Below are 19,602 nucleotides of genomic sequence, written 5' to 3'. Positions count from 1 at the left end.
GAAGCAGAAGCAGAGAAACGAAAGCAGAGAACCGCGAGAGAGAGCCCAGACAGAGTGAAGACTTGCTGGGGGCTGGGAGGCCTGCCAACCTCCCGGTCCCCCAGCACCCCTGCCTGCCGTGTACCTGGTAAATCCCAATAAAAGCCTGAAAAGCCACCGAGGCCTCCAGGACTCCTCCTTACCCGGTCTGCTGGGATCATAGAAAACCTGCCCCGTGCCCCTTCCTGCCCTTACACATGGACAGGGGTTTAGAAATTTAAGTTGTGCATGTTTAATGTCTTTATGAAAACTAAAGCTATTCTTTTGGCTTCATCTATTTCAGTGTCTTTTTTTCTTTTTCTTTTTCAACCTGAGCGTGCAGCCTGTCTCGTGCCAGGCACCCAGAACTTGGTAACCACGCGGTAGTCTTCCCCTCTGGGATGTGCCCGGTGTTGTCGTGGGCGGAGATCGAATATTTGGTGTTACTTCAGCCTTTATTGCTGAGACTCATTGAAAATAAATCAATTTAACGCACGCCAGAAGAATATTTTTGGATTCTCCCAATTCAGACTCTGTTTAAGTCACTCATCTCTCAGCTCACATCCCATCTTCTGATGATGCCTCACTTTTCCTTCTTTTTCCCAAAACATAGCTGGTGTGTGTGTCCATTTAAACCCTGCGCGGTTTTGAGAGGCTTGGGTAAAATGAGAAATCATCTCCTATCATTGCACCAGCTGCTGGCCAGGTGCAGATCCAGCGATACTTGTGTAAATCACCACGCAGAGCCTAGCGCCTGCCCCCAGGGAGCCTCGCGGCAGGGGTGCAGGGTGGATTCTGGTGCTTTGGGGAGGGCCCTTTCCATGTGGCTGCACAGACACCCCTCAGGCCAGAGGCTTACAGCTGGGGGACGGCTCGTTCTGTGGAAAGAGTATTGTGGGAAGAATAAAGAGCCCTGAATTCTAGTAAATTTCAGCATCACCAGCTGGGAAACACTGGGCCTGTGCGGAATCTTCTCTTCTGTTCCAGTTTGTGTGTGTATAGTGAATTTAACTAAATCCTCTCATCTCTTGAATATTGTAGTAAATAAAACACAGTTGTTTTATCTTTGTAGAAGATATGGCCAATCTTTTTTTAACTAAAAAAGAACAGAATAGTAATTTGAAAATTGTGTCCATTTGAATGGTGATTTCAGGTGGCCTTGGTCAAGTAAATAAAATAGGACAAAATAGTGATGAATGCAGTTATGTATTTGCATTTAGAGTTTTGTTCTTTGACACACGCAGTATCAAATATTTAAAGATTTTGGTGGCATAATCTTAGTTTCTATTATGAATATTTATGACCTTTGTAATAAGGGGGGATAAAACCCACAACAGTCACTGTTGACTCACCGTCTCCTCTGATATGGCTGTGCATCTGATGGGCTGTCTTAGAGGCTGTTGAAAGCATTTAGAGGTGGTCATTTAATGCTTCACTTGGGAAGCAAAGAATCAGTCTTCACGTTTTGCTTCTGAAGATTTTTATTCCTTTCCCATTAAAACAACTGTAGGGTAAATGGATCGGTCAGGCTTTTTGCACCACGAGCCTCTGTGGCTGTCACCTGCAGTCTTAATCGTGTTGATGCAGAAGGCGCTTGGTTGCATGGGCTTGGGGGACGTGTGCCTGATTGTGGACACCTGGGGTATAGGTGTGGGCATGCATAAGTGTGTACACCTGAGCCTAGAGGCCAGGGATATAAGGGCGGCGTCACTCAGAGACAAGAGGACGAGTGACTACAGAAGAGGCGAGACTGTAAGACAACTCAGAGAGAGAAGCATAAAGAGTCACTGGGGGCTGGGAGGCCCCACCACCCTGGCCTGCCTTGCCACCTGCAGGCTCGCCCACTAGAACAGCTTTAAGTCTGTACTGGTCTCCTGTCAGGGTTTGGACTATTGGTGAGTTACCAGTCCAGGTGGGTCTAGCTGATTTACCTTCCTGTTTCTGAACCGGAAGTGAGAGAGTGCACATCGTCAAGTACAGCCTGGTGTCTCTGAACACCTCCGCAGTGTGTGCGTACTACACGCCCTTGGACAGAAACCTGAACTTTGGAGCATCTTTTGGCCATGCTGAACTAAAAGAAAACCCAATCCTGTTTATTTTATAAGTTATTCTGTGTGTCATGCGATACTTTGTTTTCATTTATAAATGTAAATAAAGGCCCGTGAGACCCGGCGTGGAATGTGACAGGATCAGGGATCAGCACAGTGAGATTGGGGTGGGTTTGCAGATCCACAGTATGCACCACGTGAAGGCTTGGATGTTGACAAATAACCAAATGAGGTGTTTACAGGTAATCAGGAGCAAAGCTGGCAAGAAATAGTTTGAAATTCTACTTGTTGCCTTATAAAGTGAGTAACATACTTAAGATCTATTAAACTTGTTTTTTTTTTTAATTTTTTTTTAAAAGATTTTATTTTTTTAAATTTTTATACAAGAACCGGGGTACAGGCCAGATGCGCAGAAGGGTGAGAGGATTCACCAGAGACAGAGCGGGGAACAGAACAGGCAGACTGACGAAATACACTGCTGAGGGGAGCAGCGGGTGAGACAGGAGAGGTCTGCTGCGCCATGTGGGATTCTCACCATCTGGCCAGGATCGAACCCGCGCTGCAGAGGCTGCGGACAACTTCACAGTGCGGCCCTCAACCACCTGCACCACCAGGGAGGCCCTATTTTATTTTTTAAAACTGGGCCCAGTGCATGGACCGTTGGCCTCTCCTCTCCAGTTTACCACAGGCTGCAGGAGTCAGGCCAGAGACACCAGCTGAAGTGCCGATTAATGAAATTCAGCGCTTTACGCAAAGCATGCTGCTTAAAACACAGGTGTTTCTTTTGTTGGTTGAATACTGTCTGATTTTCATTCCTGTGTAATTTACCTGCCTGGAGATTAAGAAAGCTCCTTTTTATTAAATAAGCTTGAAAACAAGATGAATGTACTAGGTTCTGGGGTAGAATGTATTGGATAGCTCTCTTTATAATGAGCATTTAAAAATCTGCCCTCCTGAAACTGGAAAATGCATTCGCTCCTGTATGGGAAAGCAATATAGTTCTGAAATATTCCTCCTTAATTTTGGTCCGAACGAACAAAAGTGTCTGTGTTTATTCCTGCCTAATGCATCACAAATCTGCTGACATGCTAACCTTGGAGTCTTGGCTGGCGTTAATCAGGCCTGTGCACCGGCAGGAAAGATGTACCTAATGCACTCCATCAGTGCAGTTTGCATATGGAAGTTCTCACAGGGGAGCTGCCCTGTGCCAGCTGAGGGTTACCTGCCCACTGCAGTTATTGTATGTAATTATCGAACCAATCTGTTCAGCCCAGCAGGGTTTAGATGGTAATCATGAAGCAACACTTTGGGAAGGGAAGATGTAAGGCACTCTCCCCTTCCCTCATCAGTTACACGAAGTTACAGCCACTCGTACAGCAGTAGGCCCTGCACAGGTCTGTCAGTGAGTGCCTTTGAAAGTTTCTTAAGGTTAGTCAAGTTGTCGTTTTTGTATATGTGAAGGATTTTCTTTCAGAACATGGCAGGTTCTCTGAGTTCTCATCTTGCCACAGCCACCGTAAGGCTGTTTGGAAACAGTAGAATTAATTGTAGTACATAGATAATTACAGTTGTGACCGTTTGGAGGCTCTAAGATATAGGATTCAAATAGAACTTTCCCACATGGTTCTCTGTGGAACAGCGGCCATGTTTGCCACTAGGGAAGGGTGATGTGCTGCTGGTAGAGATGGTGCTCTCACGGTTGCTACCCGGGCAGCGGTCTCCAGCGAGTTGAGCTTCATTCTAATTGTGAGAAAGAATGTTGTTACATTGCAGTCTCTGAAATTTGGGAAGGATCAGATAATTTCCTAAATGATACAGCTTAGTTCAGCAAGCTGGAGAAGCTTTGAGTCATAATTTGGATTTTAACACATCTGTATTTGAGACTGTTTGGGATAAAGTGCTATGAAAACACCACATTCTAACTCTATAGTTAATATCCTGTAGTTTCACCCACATGTAGCAATGGTGAGCACTTTAAACTTTACATGGGATTGACTAGTTAGAAAATGTTATAGTGGTGGAAAGTAATAAAAAGGAACCGAATGAATACTTGGGAAGAATGGATGGTGGTGGGACATAAGCACTAACTCCGAGCACCGCTCAGCTAGGAACCTCTGTGAAAATAGGAAAGGCCTCAGAGACGGGGGGAAAACCCATCCTGTTTCTGAGATTTTAGGAAAGCCACATACTTTTAAGTTCTAACGTTACAGTACTGTCTATGACCGTCTTAAAATTGTAATAAGAAATACACCAAAAGAAGACGTGTATTAGTAGTTTGCCATTACTGATTCATAGAGTTTTACCACCAGTCTTTCAAGGCATGTATTTTCCCATTGATCAAGTCGATCCCTGTCCCCCAACACTGTGAAATGGGGAGAAGACGTGTCCTTGGCCTGAGTGAGGGTGATATCCAATGTGGAAAATACTCTGCTTTAAGAGCGTCTCTGTGTAATCAGTCCTGATGAGTAATCTGTGGCTTTCAGCGATGCGCTGTGTGAGGTGCAACAGTTGTGGGGGGCGTGAACACCCACCCATCATGTAGCAGGTCCTTCAGCCTCTCCCCCACCCCGGGTAATCATCACCCTGAAGTTGAACGTGTTCTTGCTGTGTTGTGCCCAGATTCACGCATAAGCCAATGGCCAGTAAGTTTGTGTATTTACTTACTTGACCGTCAAACCACATCTCTGTTTCTCTTTAAATTTTTTATGTGTAAAAAGCGAAAGAAAGAGAAGGAGGACAACGCCGAATCTAGTGTTGAAGATATGGATTGCTCGGATGCGCAGACAGAGGCGGCCACGCAGACTCGTAAGTCCAACAGTCTTGTGTATTAGTTCCATCCTTGCAGAAACACAGATTCTTTCCTTTCCACTAGCCAAGGGGCTGACTCTGGGCTGTCACCCAGAGGACATTAGGGGGAGCTCTCTTGTGGTGTGCACCCCAATCTTTTGAACACACATTGTTCTTGACTGGGCACAGGAGCCACAATGTGGGGCTGCAGCTCTTCTCATTCTGCAGCTAGGGACCCGGCGGCACCCTGAGCATGGGCACGGCAGCCAATGTGACAGGGTAGACCTGGAGAGCAGAGCTTGACCTCTTGGGCCATTGTCTCCACACATAAACCATGTGATGGGGCTGCTGGGGAGTGGCGGGTCAGGGGCCAACCAAGGGCCATCACCCCTGACAGGGTCCCCTGGCCCTGGCTGTTTGGGGTTCCCTGTAAATTCTGCCAACTCTTTTGTCTCAGGCAGTTGGGAAGTGAGGCATCGAAGCCTGGAATCATTACTTTCGAAAGCTCTTGAAGGGAAAAGCAGGGTGTAAAGTCAGTACTTAGATGCTGAAGGCATGTCCAGTGTGGGTGGTTTCAGAGAGGACACCACAAAGGCAGCATTCGCAAGGGGTGGCACTTGGTTGGACTTTGGTTAATGAAGTGGCCAGCCTGTATGTGTGGGCGCACCCATGGTTGGTCCCCAACAGGGCAGGTGTGTGTGGTTCCGTGAGAGTTGGCTGACTGTGCTCGCTGAGGAGGGTCTGTGCGGAACAGTGCCTTTCTCTCTGAGTCGCTCCTGTTTATCTGCTTGCATCTTGTTATTTGGTAGGTACTGATGAAATGTTTGATTTTTTTTTTCATAGCAAAGGTTTATTTTTGCTAAAATGTCACTAGCGCGTGAAAGCCCTGTCGAGTCAGGCCAGCGAGATGTTGCGCTTCCGTTGATGCGGCCCCATGCGTTTCTGTGGAGAGCAGAAGCTGGACTTTGAGCAAGATGCGTTTTCGTGTTTATTAGCACGTTTTTGCTGTGGAGTCTGGCTAGGACATTCATAGGTTTTCCTGAGTTCACGCCAGGAATCCTGGGGTATCTGAAGAGGGGTTATCACTTCAGTCAGGAGCTGAAGGTGTAGCAGTGGCCCTCCTTTCTTCTCCACTCCCGCCTCCCACCCCCACCGCCTCCCCATCCCTGTCTTGTTCGTTTCCTTATTAGGCAGTGAGGAGGCTCCCGGAGCAGGACGTCGAGGCATGTCTCAGCCAGAGGCTGGCAGCAGCAGCTGTGACAGTGAGTGGCAGCGAAATTAAGGAACATTTTTAAAGATAGAGTAATAATTCTTATTGAAAAAAAATCCCTTCAATTATAAAACTGGCATTGTCAGCTTCGGCGTTATTGCAGTGAAGTTGATACTGGTTTCAACCAAAGCGCAGTCATAGTCGCGTCTCCCTCTGCTGCCTGTGGGCATTCGCTGCCTGGTCTTGCTTAGGAACAGCAGAGGGGTTTTGGTGTATAAGTGACTTTAAGTCGACTATAATCATGAAAAATAGGGTTTATACCTAAAATTTAATAAAAGGTCTTTATGCTGATAGTTTTCTGTGAGACTATGTAACTAGTGTTTTTGTTAATGACAAAAGAATAGACCCCATCGCTAATTTAAAAAGGATTGAGGGTTTTTTAATATAAAAAAGATGAAGAAAGCTCAAATTCTAACTTCATTCCTATGAACTATCGCTTGATTTAAACGCTGTTTATTTTCCAATTGTGATTCATTATTTCCCCCAAAGTATAAGGCTAGGTAAGGTATTTTACTATCTAATTATTCATAAATGAGGGAAATGTTGCCTGATTTTGCATGGACAAGTAAAAATGTATATATTTGTATATATCAGGTTTAAAGTAACTTGAAGGAGAAGGCACTTGATCACATTTAAATTTTTTATAAAGAAATATATAATTCAGTGAATTCTGTTTCAGAGCTTTAAGATTGTGTGACATAAACGTGTTTCAAGAATGGTTACCTCTAACAGCAGCTTTAGAAATGTCAGTTTCTTCATTAACAATTTTATTTTCAAACACAATTTATGGTTTACAATATGGTAAGAGATTTTTCTCACTGTGTGATCTTTCAGAATGCTGTGCCTAGCAAAATGGGAGCAACTTTCCTTTAATATCTATTTAGACCATTTTAAAAACGTGTATAATTTTCTTGATACACCTAAACTCATTTTGACTAGTTGGGGGTCTATTGTGTAAGAACACATTCTGAAAGCTTTCAAAATGTGTATTGTGTAGGTTTTCTCAAAGAAAGAGCGGGGGTGACGGGTGGTTTTCAAGAAGAACAGAGGCCTCTAATCCTTTTATTTTTATGCAAGGCATAATTTTTACCAATTGAGAAAATTTGGTTATTTGCTGCAAGTAATTCCCCCCCCCCAAAAAAAAGATAAGCCTTAAATAAAACTCACATATTCTAGCATTTCAAAACCATGCCAATATTTCAAAATTGTACTAAAAATTAGTTAATGTAGTCATGATCCATATGGCTAGTGTACCTTTCCCTACTGTTCATAAGATGGACACAGCCAACAATCTACTCTCGTACTTGGAAGTACCTTGGATTTTGGACCACTCTGAGGGATTTTCTTTCAGGAAATTATGATCTGTTCACCTCCTGAGTATCTGTGGCCTAGTCAAGAAAGAGATCTTTAAGGTCGATCTGTAAAGAAATTTCCTACTTGAATTCCTTCAGCACTATAAATCACAGTGCAGTATTCAAGACGTGTGTATTTTCAAACATTAAAATTTACACGTTTGTCTTTGACTATACCTTTTACTAGTAGTTATGTACCATGGAGATGGGTATACGTTTTAAAGAGATGAGAAGAGAAAACAGATTTTTCTGCAACAATCAGAATTGAATATTAGGAGAAATACTGAATCAGTACATGCGGTGAGGTCTCTGAGTTGCTTTAGACTGATTCTGTAATAAATTCCAGGTAGTGAGAGCATTTTCAGCTGCAATGAAAAACTTTAAATCTACCTTGAAGGGGACAAGCAGCAATGGCATTTAAGATGAATGTGTCGCATTAGGGCATCAGTGACCATTGTTGTGCTGTGATCATTCTTGGTGGCTTATAATGTGACCGTAGAGTCAAAATTGAAGGGGAGAGAAACTATAGTGTTGATTATTGACCTAAGTTTTGTGATATCTGAGTATGGCAATTTCATGAGAATCACATTCACTATGCAAAATTAATTTCAAAATTTTTGAAATTAGAAATTAAACTCTGTCATGGAATATTTTACAAAGAAGACTATTTCACAAAAATTGAAGAAAAAACTCAGAAGTTTAAACCTTAAATAGGCCGTGCATTATGAATGACAGAAAAAATATATATTCATTTAAGTTTAAAGTTTCCTATAATTGAAAGTGTATGGGAACTGAATAGGAACTGGAGCTTGGAAAAATAGCACTAATGTTCAAACTGATCTTCCAGTTAAGTAACTAAATAAACCTGTAATCAGAAAACCTTTAGAAACTTTATTATTAGACGATGTGTGTGGTAGATATTTTGCCCTAGATTCAAAGCACGTTTTGTGCATTTCAGAAAAGGAGCATCGATCTCTTTGTTGGTAGCGCCTCTGCTGATGGACATGGAGGGGCTGGAGCCTCTTCCCTGGCAGAGAGGGTGTGTGGCTGGGGAGGGGCGCTCACCAGTGCCTGGCACTTGAGACCAGCCCTCGTGCTTCTGCTCCCTGCTGTGCTCAGGGCTGGGGTGGAACAGGGAACTACAATTAAGTCTCCTTGCTGAGGCCATCCCCAAGTTTCCCTGCAGAGTCCTTGCAGCATTCTAGCCCAGAGGAGTTGGGAAGGAGCTGTCCCAGGTACCTGTACCGCAGCGTGGGATGGATGGGATGCTTTTCTGGAAGACTTTAAATCCCTGTGCAAAAAGACACTGAGTTTTGGAATAGCCCACTGTTCTCCTGCCCAGAGTAGGGGTAACAGGCTTCAAAAAGCAACACAATTTAGAATGAAATTCCTTGCATTTCATATCACGCATAACCACCTTGGCTCTCCCCCCAGGATCGAATGCTTATCTTGTTGCATTTACATTAGGAGCTAATGTTCTAAATCATACAGTAAGATGTTTTGAGAGAAATATTTCAGTGCAGGTGTGAATTGGATATGTTTTACCAGTGAAAGATCTAACTTAAGATTAGAAGATAGACTTTGTTGGCATATTTTTGGCATATTAAAAAATTAACATAATTTCTTAGATTTTCAGGTTATTAACAGTTACACCTTTTCATTTCCACAGATCATCATAGTCTATTAGATTTTTAATTAACAGTGACTATATATGGAAATACATTTGTGTTTTGCTTTTGTAATTTAATGATTCTGATTTCTTTGTTTTCTCTTCAAGGTTCAAAAACCAGAAAGAGAGTCCAGAAATAATGCTGTGCGAACCAGTTTCTTTCTTTCATTTGCCTTTTTCTATTTTTAGTGTCTTATTTTCATGTGAGTCTTGTGGGGTAGGGAGAATAATGAAGTACCTGTGTCTTTGAAAGCTAAACTTTTTAAAATTAAAATAAATACTTTGTACAATTTATTAAGGGCTAATTTATAAAATTCCAAAATCTGGAAATTAGTCTTTGAGCCTCCTACTGTATGTGTGTGAAGCTCTGGAGTACATGAGAAATCATGATGATATGCACTTTCTGAGGGTTGTGTGTTTCTGCGCGTGTAGAAGGATGTTTGACCCTGCCCCTACTTTTAAGGATATACAAAGCTGAAAATAAAGTCTCTTTTTGCTCGATAGAAGCACATGATTTGTTGTTGCCATAAGGTTTGATTTGTGTTGATTTGGTTCAGTACCACAGCATTATTAAACACCTGCTGTATGAAATGAGAGTACAAAAAAGGGAAAGGATTGTGAAAGACAAAGTGAATACGTATATCCATGAGAGAGAAAATAGACATTAAAGGTACATTACAGAAGAGCCATGTCATCATGCTAGCTGTGTGGTAAGAGGAAGGTGACACATTATCAAGTGATGGCAGAGCAAAGATTTTAAAAGACTGACCTCCCTGTGAGGAAGGTCCTGTAAACTAGTTGTATAGATGCAGCTTCTTGTCTGCTCACAGATTATTTTTCTTACAGGTTTCATTTTTTTATATTACATAATATTTGGATGGTAAGCCAACCATCTGAGGATGTTAGGGATTAAACATTTTAAGATGTGGGCTTATTTTATTGCCTTAGGGACCCTAAGCTTGGAATCAAAACATTTATGAACAATTTTAAGAGCTCCTTCTGGGACCCATCGGGTGGTAAACACCTTAGCCCTGCTAGAGAGGGCGTGGCTTTTAAGATAGTGGAGAGACACTGTTGTTGATGTAAGCATTTATTTTGTAACTATTCAACATATAAGTTGCACATTAAACTGGTTTTGCTACTGTGCAGGAGATCCCTAAAGAGGTATTTCAGTGTTCAAAGAAGGGAGTTGACTTGAAAATAGGTAGTATCAGACATTTCAGGAAGGGTGAGGGTTGTACCAAGTTTGCGAAGCTCTGAGTCAACACGAAGACTGCAGACCTTGCTGTGATTGGATGTTCAGTTCTCACGTGAGGCTGTTACCACTGAACTTGGCACATATTGAAACTGCAAAACATCTGCGGATTGCCTCGTGGAGTAACCTCTCCAGTGCCTTCTGAAGCCCTCGGCTCTGTGTCTTCCTGGGGTTGAGGACTGGACTTTGGGTGGGGATGCCTCCTGTTTCCTGTACAGAGTTGGATTTTAGTACTCAGTGTGACGGTCCCAAGTTTATTTGTAACACCTAAATCAACTCTCAAGTTCTGTTTCAAACACATTGATGCTTAAAATAGGACAAAATGTGTGTGGTGTGTTTTGTGTATATGCCTTAGCCTTTTTTATTTTTCAAAACACAAAAACAGCAAAACCTGTTGGTTAAATATTAAGAAAACAAATATTTCTTCACATATTGTTTTTAACAAGTGCTGGCATTTTCTCGAATGTTACTCTATTGGCAGGTCTGCAGAAATGAAAACCTAGTGGCCATAGGAGCTGGTCTGATCCTTGGGCCCCAGTCCCACACTCTGCTTTAGTTCCTGCCTTGTACTGGGTCTTCTTATCCTCTTTATTGAAGGGGAAAAAAAAAAGGCTAAGTCTCCTCTTTGTCTCTTGGAGCCATGCTTATTCCTGCCTTTTTCAGTTCTTCCTTGATTTTCCCATCACCCTTGACTCCCACATTCTCCTGTGCATGCGTCGTGCCACCTTGCCTACCTTGCCTGCCTTCACGGCTGTTTTCCTGGGCCCTGAGTGAGCGCAGGCTATCTGTGCGGGGCAGCAGCCCTGGGTCAGACCCTGACCTTCATGTCATAGGAGCTGCTCACACTCTGAATTTTCTAGAAAGCAGCTGGCAAATCTTTGTAATGGGCCAAGCCCTGAAATGAAGTAGCTCCCAGGTGCTCTTCAGCAGGGATTCTGAAGACAGGTAAGATGCTTGGAGGCCAGGCCAGCCATGCCCAGATGTGTCTTCAGATGACCACTTGAGGGTGCAGCTAAACACTGAGTCGCAAGGCAGCGAATCATGGCGGGAACATAAGTAAGTGATGTGTCTGTATGTGTCTATTACTTGTTTGCTTGTTCTCTGAGGTTCTGCTCTTAGCGCTCAGTGTTCTGACTTGAAAGCTGTACAGATAATTCATGGTGATTGTAGGACTTTTACAGAAAGGAGGCAAAAGGCACAGTAGCCGGGCTGCCGCCGCTCCTGGACACCTCGGCCTGTGGGTGGACAACTTCTGGGCTTTTCTGTGTAGTTTTATCTTCAGGTAATTGTCATATTTCATACAGAACTTTATTCTGCCTTTTAAAACCTAGCGTTGCTCTCTCTGTTGTTAGAGGTGCTTTATGAACGTGCATCGTAGGTGCCCTTGGTGTTTTCCCAGCTGTCGGGCCCTTGCTGTCCTCAGCGTTGGGGCAGGACCAGCGCTATTTCTGGGGTTGTGGGCAGATGTCTTCGTCTGTGGGTACAGAGAGTTCCAGATTTTCAAAAGGAACTGCTGAGTCAGAGACGACGGGCGATACAGATGGGGTCTCACCTCCGCGTCGCTTTGCAAAGCCCATTCCGTGCAGCGCCCAGCGACTGGGACCCGGCTTACATCTTGGCATCCTACGGTTTTCCTGGTTTTTCGGCCTGAAAATATCATTTTTTATTTGCTCATGAACCCGAGCAAGTTTTTATTTGTAAACATTCTATGTTCTCTTTGGTGTATTTGTACTGTTTGTTTAGTAAGGCTCTTAACCCATTGTAAAGTTTGCTGCTGATTTATTTTTTGTTGACAAATTAAAAAAAAATTTATGACTAAATCTTTTTCGTGGTGATTTTTCCCAGTGTTTAAAAACACTTCCTATCCTGAAATCAGAAATGTTTCCCTTGGCTTTTTCTAGACTTCTTTTTATAGGGCCTCTAATTTTTGGTGTGTGAGCAGTGAAGTAGGGATCCCCATGGATTTTTTCCAGATAGCGCACCGTAGCTCTCGGACCATTTGTTCAGTCTCTGTCCTGCCTTCCCGCCTCCTGGGTCTGCAATGCCTGCTCCATTATGCACTGAGCTCTCACACAGGGTCTGCTTCTGGGCTGTTCTGTTTCACTGATGTGCTGTTCCTGGCCAGCACTGCGCTGATGTGGTGAATGCCGTTTTACTTACTAATTCCTACTTACTGGCCAGAGCACATGAGCTGAAATCAAAATGAAAAAAATCCACTCACAATCTCACCACTGTGTCAAGAATCCAACATTCATCCTTTTTTGGATTCTGTTCATAATACCTACGAAATTTCCCCCAGTTATAACTGTTGCCTAAGTAAAGCTTTGTGGGTTTCATAGGTTCCACAGGTTATTCTGTTCACTCGGCTCTGCTGGTGTGGCGCACAGGTCGCCTGAAAGCCCACCCTGGACAGGCGTATCAGAGAATCACCGCCGCGTGTGCGGTAGAGGCTCTGCAGGGCTTCTGGACCAGAGGGGGCAGCCCTCACCTGGGCGTTATTGTCAGGCAGGTGATGCTCTCGCCACTTCACTGTTGCCACCCTGTTGTGGCAGAGCATCTCGCGGCCTCCACGGAGTCATCAAGAATTGTAGGTTGGGCTCATCGTGAAGTTCACTGTAAAGTTTCTGCCTTGAGAAATTTTGCTTTTACTTTGAACCATTGCAGATGATCTTCAGAAAGCTCTTCCCTCATGTGGACGTAATTAAGTCTACATTTGCTAGGAGTCTGAATGGTGGGCACTGAGTGGAGGCACCCTAGAGGATAATCTTTGTGCCTGGAGTATGGGAGCTGGAAGGGGTTTTCAAGGCTTGAACCCAGAGTTGGAGCGGGCAGGAGTTTTCTGCAGATTTCCTTTGGTGTCTTTTAGAAGCAAGTGAAGAACTGTTACAGTTGTGTGCCTGTCGCATGTCCTTAGCCAACCCCTCCGGGCCCATTGTGTCCCACATCACAGGCAGAGCAAGCCAGGCCCCTGGCGGGTGCACCCAGCCAAGCCCCGGGCAGGTCCAGGCAGGCTACGCTCCAGTAGGCCCGGTGCTTCCCATGGACTGAGGAGAGAAGAGAAACAGTTTATCTCTTGAACTTTTCTAGATGGAGAAATGTACCTTCAAGATCTTTAAGCAGACTTTCATATACTGGGCGTTTTCATATCTCCACTGCCCCTCCCCCAGGTGCAAAACCAAACCCCAAAAGCTTTGTTCTTGTAAAGCGTGTTGCTGAGGCCCGAGTGGGTGCCCCGCGGAGTCTGGCGTGTGTCCAGTCGGTCGCGCTGGGCGCTAAGGGGAGAATCTGGTGCCCGCACAGTCACTCTCTTCCCAGCACCCTGGAGTTTCCATTCCAGAATCCCTGGCAGTTATTTTAAAGCTTATGACAAAAATAAATGGCTTACCCTGCCATTTTAGTGTAAAGAAGGCTCGTTCAGACATTTTTTAAGATACGCATACAGTACCAGGGGGGTCCCTCACTCCTCTTTCACAACAGCCGTCTGCGTGCCTGGTGCTGCTACCCCCAGGTAAGTCCAGGTGTGCCCAACGGCGTTCTGAGAGCAGATCAAGGTGGCTGCAGTGGCACCAAAATGGCTTTCTTGTCCCTGCCTGTCCCGGCGGAGGTCCGAGGAACCGTGGCAGCCGAAACACGTTTCCAGGTCAAGAATGTGCGGCACCTGCTGTTCCAGGGCCGCGGGGTGCGCGGAGAGGCTGTTGGGAAGGGTCCAGCTAAGTGAGCAGCCCTGGCGATACCTGCTTGGTCTTTTAGCAGCCAGAAAGGCGGGGGGATATGAAACTTTTCAAATGGTGGAGTTTTCTTTTTTCTTTTTTTGGTGTTATTGTTGATACCCCTATTTGAATGTAAAGTCCCTAACAAAAGAGGCAAGCTCTAGGCTGCATTTACTGCTCTTGATGACTCCAGTTGTGTGTAAATATTAGAAAACAGCGGGGTCCTGCATTCCAAGAATCACTTGAGCTGAGCCACGAAGACGAGTGTCCTCACTGGCATTGTAGTCATACTCTGAGCTTCCCGCTGTTTCTAATCTGTGCGCACAGCCGTGAAAAAACTGGACTGACATTTACAGGCACAGCAGGGAGACACTTGACTGGGGAATGTTAAAGACTTCAGTACCTCCGACTCCAAGCGGCCCCGCACACGGTACATCCTCACAGGAGAGCTCGCCGGCAGCCGCCGCTGGAACGAGGCGATCGGTAATGAAGCAGAGAAGGAGAACGTTTTTTTCCCACTCTAAGCTCAACTTTTTAGCAGTCAGATATTTATTGTTGCCTTTTTAAGACCTGAATATACGAAGGGAGACTCTGATTCTGTGGAAGGTCTTTTCCCTTCCAGCTGGGCTTAGCAGAGGGACGACGTCCAGCCATTTCTGTCCTGGCCGGGCTCTTTACGGGAACATTCCTCCGTCAGAGAACACCCCTCAACTGTGAATAAAAATAAAATTCCCTGGCCCCTGCTCTAAGTGGTATGTAAAAGAGGGTCAGTGCTTTCTGACTGGATCCTGACAGACTTTGCTCCCGCTCTGTCCCAGGGAGCTGCCAGCTTTGCACGCCATAATACCAGTAATGCAATTAGGTTTGCTGCACATTGTCTGGTTGACTTCTCAGTGAGGAGTTTCTTTCCCTATGGGAATAAGACTAGACAGACTGTCATTTGCTATTACTAATTCTGCTTAGCATTATCACTGGAGCTTTTTTTTTTGTAATTAGCTATCTTAGCTGGCTCTTAAATTTTAATAGCCAATTGAAGCTACGTTTTAGCCAAGTTCCATATCTAAATTGCATTCAGTCCATTAACAAAGTTGGTTAAAAGGCTATTAAAACAAAAGCCAATATATGGTGGTTCCCGCTTAAATCTTTGCAGCGGCAGCCACGCCAGTCCCCCGCACCCCAAGTTCTCAAGGAGCTCACTCCCTTGGAGCAGTTATGCCTAAAGCTGGACTCAACTTTCCCGGGGCCAGAAATTCTAGTTGATAATAATTTGTAACGTATTAACATCTTCCAAACTGCCACTCCTGTCCCCTTTTCCTTTCTGTGAGACTTTTGGGGGCTTGTTTGGTTGATGGTGATAGAGGGAGGAAGGAAGGGGCATTTCATATTCCAACTTAAAATTGACGGTTTTGAAAAGTGAATAATTGAAATGATGTTTTTCTCCATTTCAGCTGATCAAAATTATTAGCAAAACCATCTGAGGCACCTTCTGGTAGAATTGTAGTCTTGCTGGGTTTAGTTTGTAAAACATTCTGCCAGACATTAAAAAAAAAAAAGCTTGCAGATGAGCCAGCACATGGGCTCCAAGCCCTGGTCGCCTAATTGATAGTCCGCATTGTTCGTATTTTTAAATTCAGAGACCGTTTCTGCTGCTGACACCCCCCCCCCACCCTTTGCAGATGATTTTACCCTGATCTTAGTTTTGAGATTGAGTCCCCGAGTCCCCTCCCTCCCAATTGGGACAGTGGGTCTGTTTCCCATTTTCAAAGATACTTAATTTCAATTTTTAAGATAATTTGTGATGCAGGCTGTCAAAAGAAATCAGGCGGGTACGGGGTGCCTCAAGTTGACATTTTGTCTCTGAATCATTAGATCTGTGGGAATGAAGATGTGGGGAGAAGGTGGTAGGCAGGGAGCTCGCCTTGTCACCTTGACTCAGCTGAGTTTGGCACACAGCTCCCCGCACCCGCCCTGCAGGCTCTGCCAACGTCCTACTCTTCTGTTTCAAAGCATACAGATTTTTTTAAAGTCCAAAAGGTGCCTTTTTGAATGTACCCATTCGGGAGATACCAGGAATTAGGGTGGAGCTTCAATTTTGAAGCCATAAATGGGCCTGAGCATTGCCATTCCCCTGGATGGGGCCAGTCTCCTAGTTAGCTTTTTCTAACACCCTCAGAACTGCTGTCAAGCGTCAGTGTGGCTGGTGCTATCTTCCCCACCGAAGGCCACCTGGCAGACAAATTCTAGCAAAACCCAGGCGTTCATTGTAATTATGTTTGCATTTTAAATACATGTCATACCCCTGATCTGATCGCCATGCACTGGCTTCTCCGGCCTGTGGCCGGGTGACAGCACCGCCAGTGAAGACGCCGTGTCGACCGTCACCTGTGTGAACAGGACCAGAAGCGCTGGAGGCCTGTGCTGGGGATTTTTGTTCTCTGCCAGGAGCTGATGGAAGTGGGTAGGAGAGGCCATTCCATCCAGTGTTAGGGTAGATGCAGTGAAATTAATATACTATTAAAAATGTATATGTAACTAATTGGCCTTTGATAAAAATAGCACTGGCTTTGAAAACTGGGTCACAGAGACTCTGCGAGGCCAGGGCCAGATGGCGGTTTCTCCCATGGGCGACGAAGGCAGGAGCCACCCAGAGGGCCTCTCGTGGCCGGTGGTGGCCTCTGTGGGCTTCTGTGAACATCTGCAATTATGTTAGCCCTCACCTGCCTGCCTGTCACGTGGCTAACTTTTAGGAAATACTTCGTTGGAACAGGTAATACTTGCACAGGATACCTGGTACAGAAAGCAGGAACGGGGGTAAATAAAGTCTTCAGTTGAAATCATGGACTTCCAGGGAACCTGGATAGAAGAGAATCCTGTCCTATTTGTCACATTAAGAACCACAAGGATCCAGGGCAAAAATAAGTTTGTCTTTCGCCTACTCTCTATCTCCCCAGAAACAACTGTGACAGGTTTCGGCAAGCTACGGGAGGGGTTGGGGGGATGGGGTGGGTGTGTGTGTGTGTGTGTGGTGTGGTGTGGTGTGGTGTGTGGGGAGGCCTCTGGCCACGTTGTCGGGTGACAGCACCCACCGTGAAGTGGACTCCATCGTCTCATCCTTCAGTGTCTGTTTCTCATCTCGGAACATCTCAGTGATTCCATCAGGAGCAGCGGTGTGTTTGCCCGGTCACTGCAGACATGGCTCTCACGCTCCTGCCAGTGCCACCTGGCACGGGTGTCTTGGCGCCACCCACATGGCCCACCTGGGGAACCAGGGCGACCCCTGCCCCTGGTCCAGTGCATTCCTCTTCCTCCGTCTACTCTGAGCTGGCGGGGCACCTCCCTCGTTAGCTGCCCGAGAAAATGGGGAGGTATTGGGGGAAGTCTTGTGTGTCTGAAAAGGACTTTGCCTTTCCTTTTCACACAGCGTTTGTCTCTTAGACTTGCACATCGGAAGCCTTTTTCTCCAGATTCTGAAGGCATTTCTTTGCTGCCTCCCGTCCCAGGATTGCTCCTAAGCACACTTGGAGTCATTCTGTTCTCATTCTGGAACTTCTGTTCAGAATTTGGTGACCTTGGGCTGACCCTCCCTGCCTCCACCCACTTCCTGTCTTTGTCTTTGATTTTCTATCTGCTAGAGATTTCCTCAGTATTTTCTTTTAACTCTTCTGACTTTTAATGATTTCTGCTACCACGTTTTTAATTTTCAAGAGCTCTTTGTTCTATTAATGTCCTTTATTTAAAACCACCTAGGTTTGGTTCATGGATGCAGGATCATCTTATCTCTCAGGAGAGTTGAATGCTAATATTTGGAAGCTTTCTTGCAGTCTCTTTCTCCAGGTTACATTTCAACTCTCCTAACCTGCTTGTTTTAGTTTTCTATATTTTTCTCAGATGTCTAGTGATCCTTGGCTACCTATCCATATATGTGGGTGAACCACTAAAAAGATGATCTGTGTGTTGAGGGGAGGAGTTCGGAGCTGTCATTTTCTGACTCCCCTGTAGAGAGACTCGGGTGGGTGATTTTTTAGAATACGTCATCTCAATCTGTGATCTTCAGAGGCTGGACTCGAAGAGAGTGAGAACCCAGGAAGTGGGGACAGGAGAGAAAGGGACATTACAGGGACGCAGCATCTGTGTGGCTACAGCTGAGAGCCACTGGCACATGTCACAGGATTTACTCCTCCCATCTCCTTTTCTTTGGGTGCCAACTTTCCCACACTTCTGAACTGGGCCTGTGGGAGATCCACTGTTCCTGGCAGGCATCCTATGCAAATCCGAAGCAAAGAAGAAGGGTCGCTGGTTACCCACCAGGAACTGGTGGGTTTCTGTGGCTGGGCTGGAATGAGGATTTGAAGTGGCAGGTTAGAGGTACCCCAGGCACTGCCTTGGAATTATCTTAAAAGTCTTTCTTGGACTGGTCAATTTCCTTAAAGAAGATTCTTCCTGTATCTAGCCTCGAGGGTTGAATTTTGAATGCTGAAGTTAAGAGAGCCCCCATTAGTTTGGGCTGCAAAAACAAAAATTACCAAGGACTGGGTGACTTATAAATGAGATATTTATTTCTCACAGTTCCACTTGCTTTATTATATCTCCTGTTCCTGGTTTTCATAAATTCTTTCCTGATTTTTTTTTTTCTTTGCACTAGTACATCTTCCAGAAGCTTCCTTCAAAGCTTTTGAGGTTATTCTCTTTAATACTTGCACAGATTGCAATCTTTAATCTACCTTCACATTTGGTAGATAGTTGGGCTAGCTATAGAAGTCTAGGTTCAAAGTTCTTTTCCCTGCGGTTTTTGAAAATGATGTGCTTCTGTGTCCAACTGTTAATATTGCCAAGGGGAAGTCCAGTGAATCCTGATTAAGTCTTCTCTCTGAGGCTCTTAAGATCTCCTCTTTGTCCTTGGTGTTATACTTTTCCATGGCTTGGCAAGCCTTCTTGTTTGTTGCACTGGGAATTTGATTATTTGTCAAATATTGAAGACTTTCTTTGTCTCAGCCACTGTTCAAACCCCGGAGATACTGCTGTGAATAAGACAGATAAGGTTTTCACTCTTATTGAGCTTGTAATCTTGTTAGCATGCAACCAAGGGGCACCCAGGGACCTCAACTGTTAAAGGGGTGTGTGCTCTAAAAGGGATTCAGCCATATGCCACACAAAGGTGATAGAAGCAAACTCTTAGTGTGAAAGATTTTAATTAGTGTACATAGAGAAGGATATTCCTAACAATAGTTTTGTAATAGAACCCCATAAAGCATCTCTTCATGGACCAATGCCCAACCACATAGAGTCTGCTCAAAGCAGGGCTACTTGGCACAAATCCAAGGCATCTTCTGGTGGAGACCCACAAAAAAGGAGCTAAGCAATTCCCAGAGAGCTGGGACAGAGATCCCACTTCAAGATAATGGCTGCCATTGTTTTTTCAAAGCACAGCCTCTCCCCATGTCTCTTGCCCATGTTTCTCTTCCAAATCCCGACATGTCTCTCCTTCAAATGTCT

At 44.8% G+C, this 19,602-nt stretch overlaps 1 protein-coding gene across 2 annotated transcripts in view; it reads left to right on the top strand.

Annotated features, from left to right (window-relative positions):
• Positions 1-12,237, top strand: part of VRK1 (VRK serine/threonine kinase 1) — a 69,090-nt gene extending 56,853 nt beyond the window's left edge. The window contains exons 12-14 of one of the 2 annotated variants that reach the window (XM_037503933.2): positions 4,784-4,871; positions 6,044-6,115; positions 9,253-12,237. In XM_037503933.2, the coding sequence (XP_037359830.2) occupies positions 4,784-4,871; positions 6,044-6,115; positions 9,253-9,284 (192 nt within the window). In that variant the 3' untranslated portion in view covers positions 9,285-12,237. The remainder of the gene's footprint in view (positions 1-4,783; positions 4,872-6,043; positions 6,116-9,252) is intronic. The other variant, XM_054692503.1, reaches the window with a different exon arrangement.
• The last annotated feature ends 7,365 nt before the right edge of the window (positions 12,238-19,602 follow it).

This window comes from Talpa occidentalis, unplaced genomic scaffold, assembly GCF_014898055.3.
Source record: "Talpa occidentalis isolate TD23 unplaced genomic scaffold, MPIMG_talOcc4v2.1 talOcc4.11, whole genome shotgun sequence".
Lineage (NCBI taxonomy): Eukaryota > Metazoa > Chordata > Mammalia > Eulipotyphla > Talpidae > Talpa > Talpa occidentalis.
This window is presented reverse-complemented; position numbering and strand designations above follow the sequence as displayed.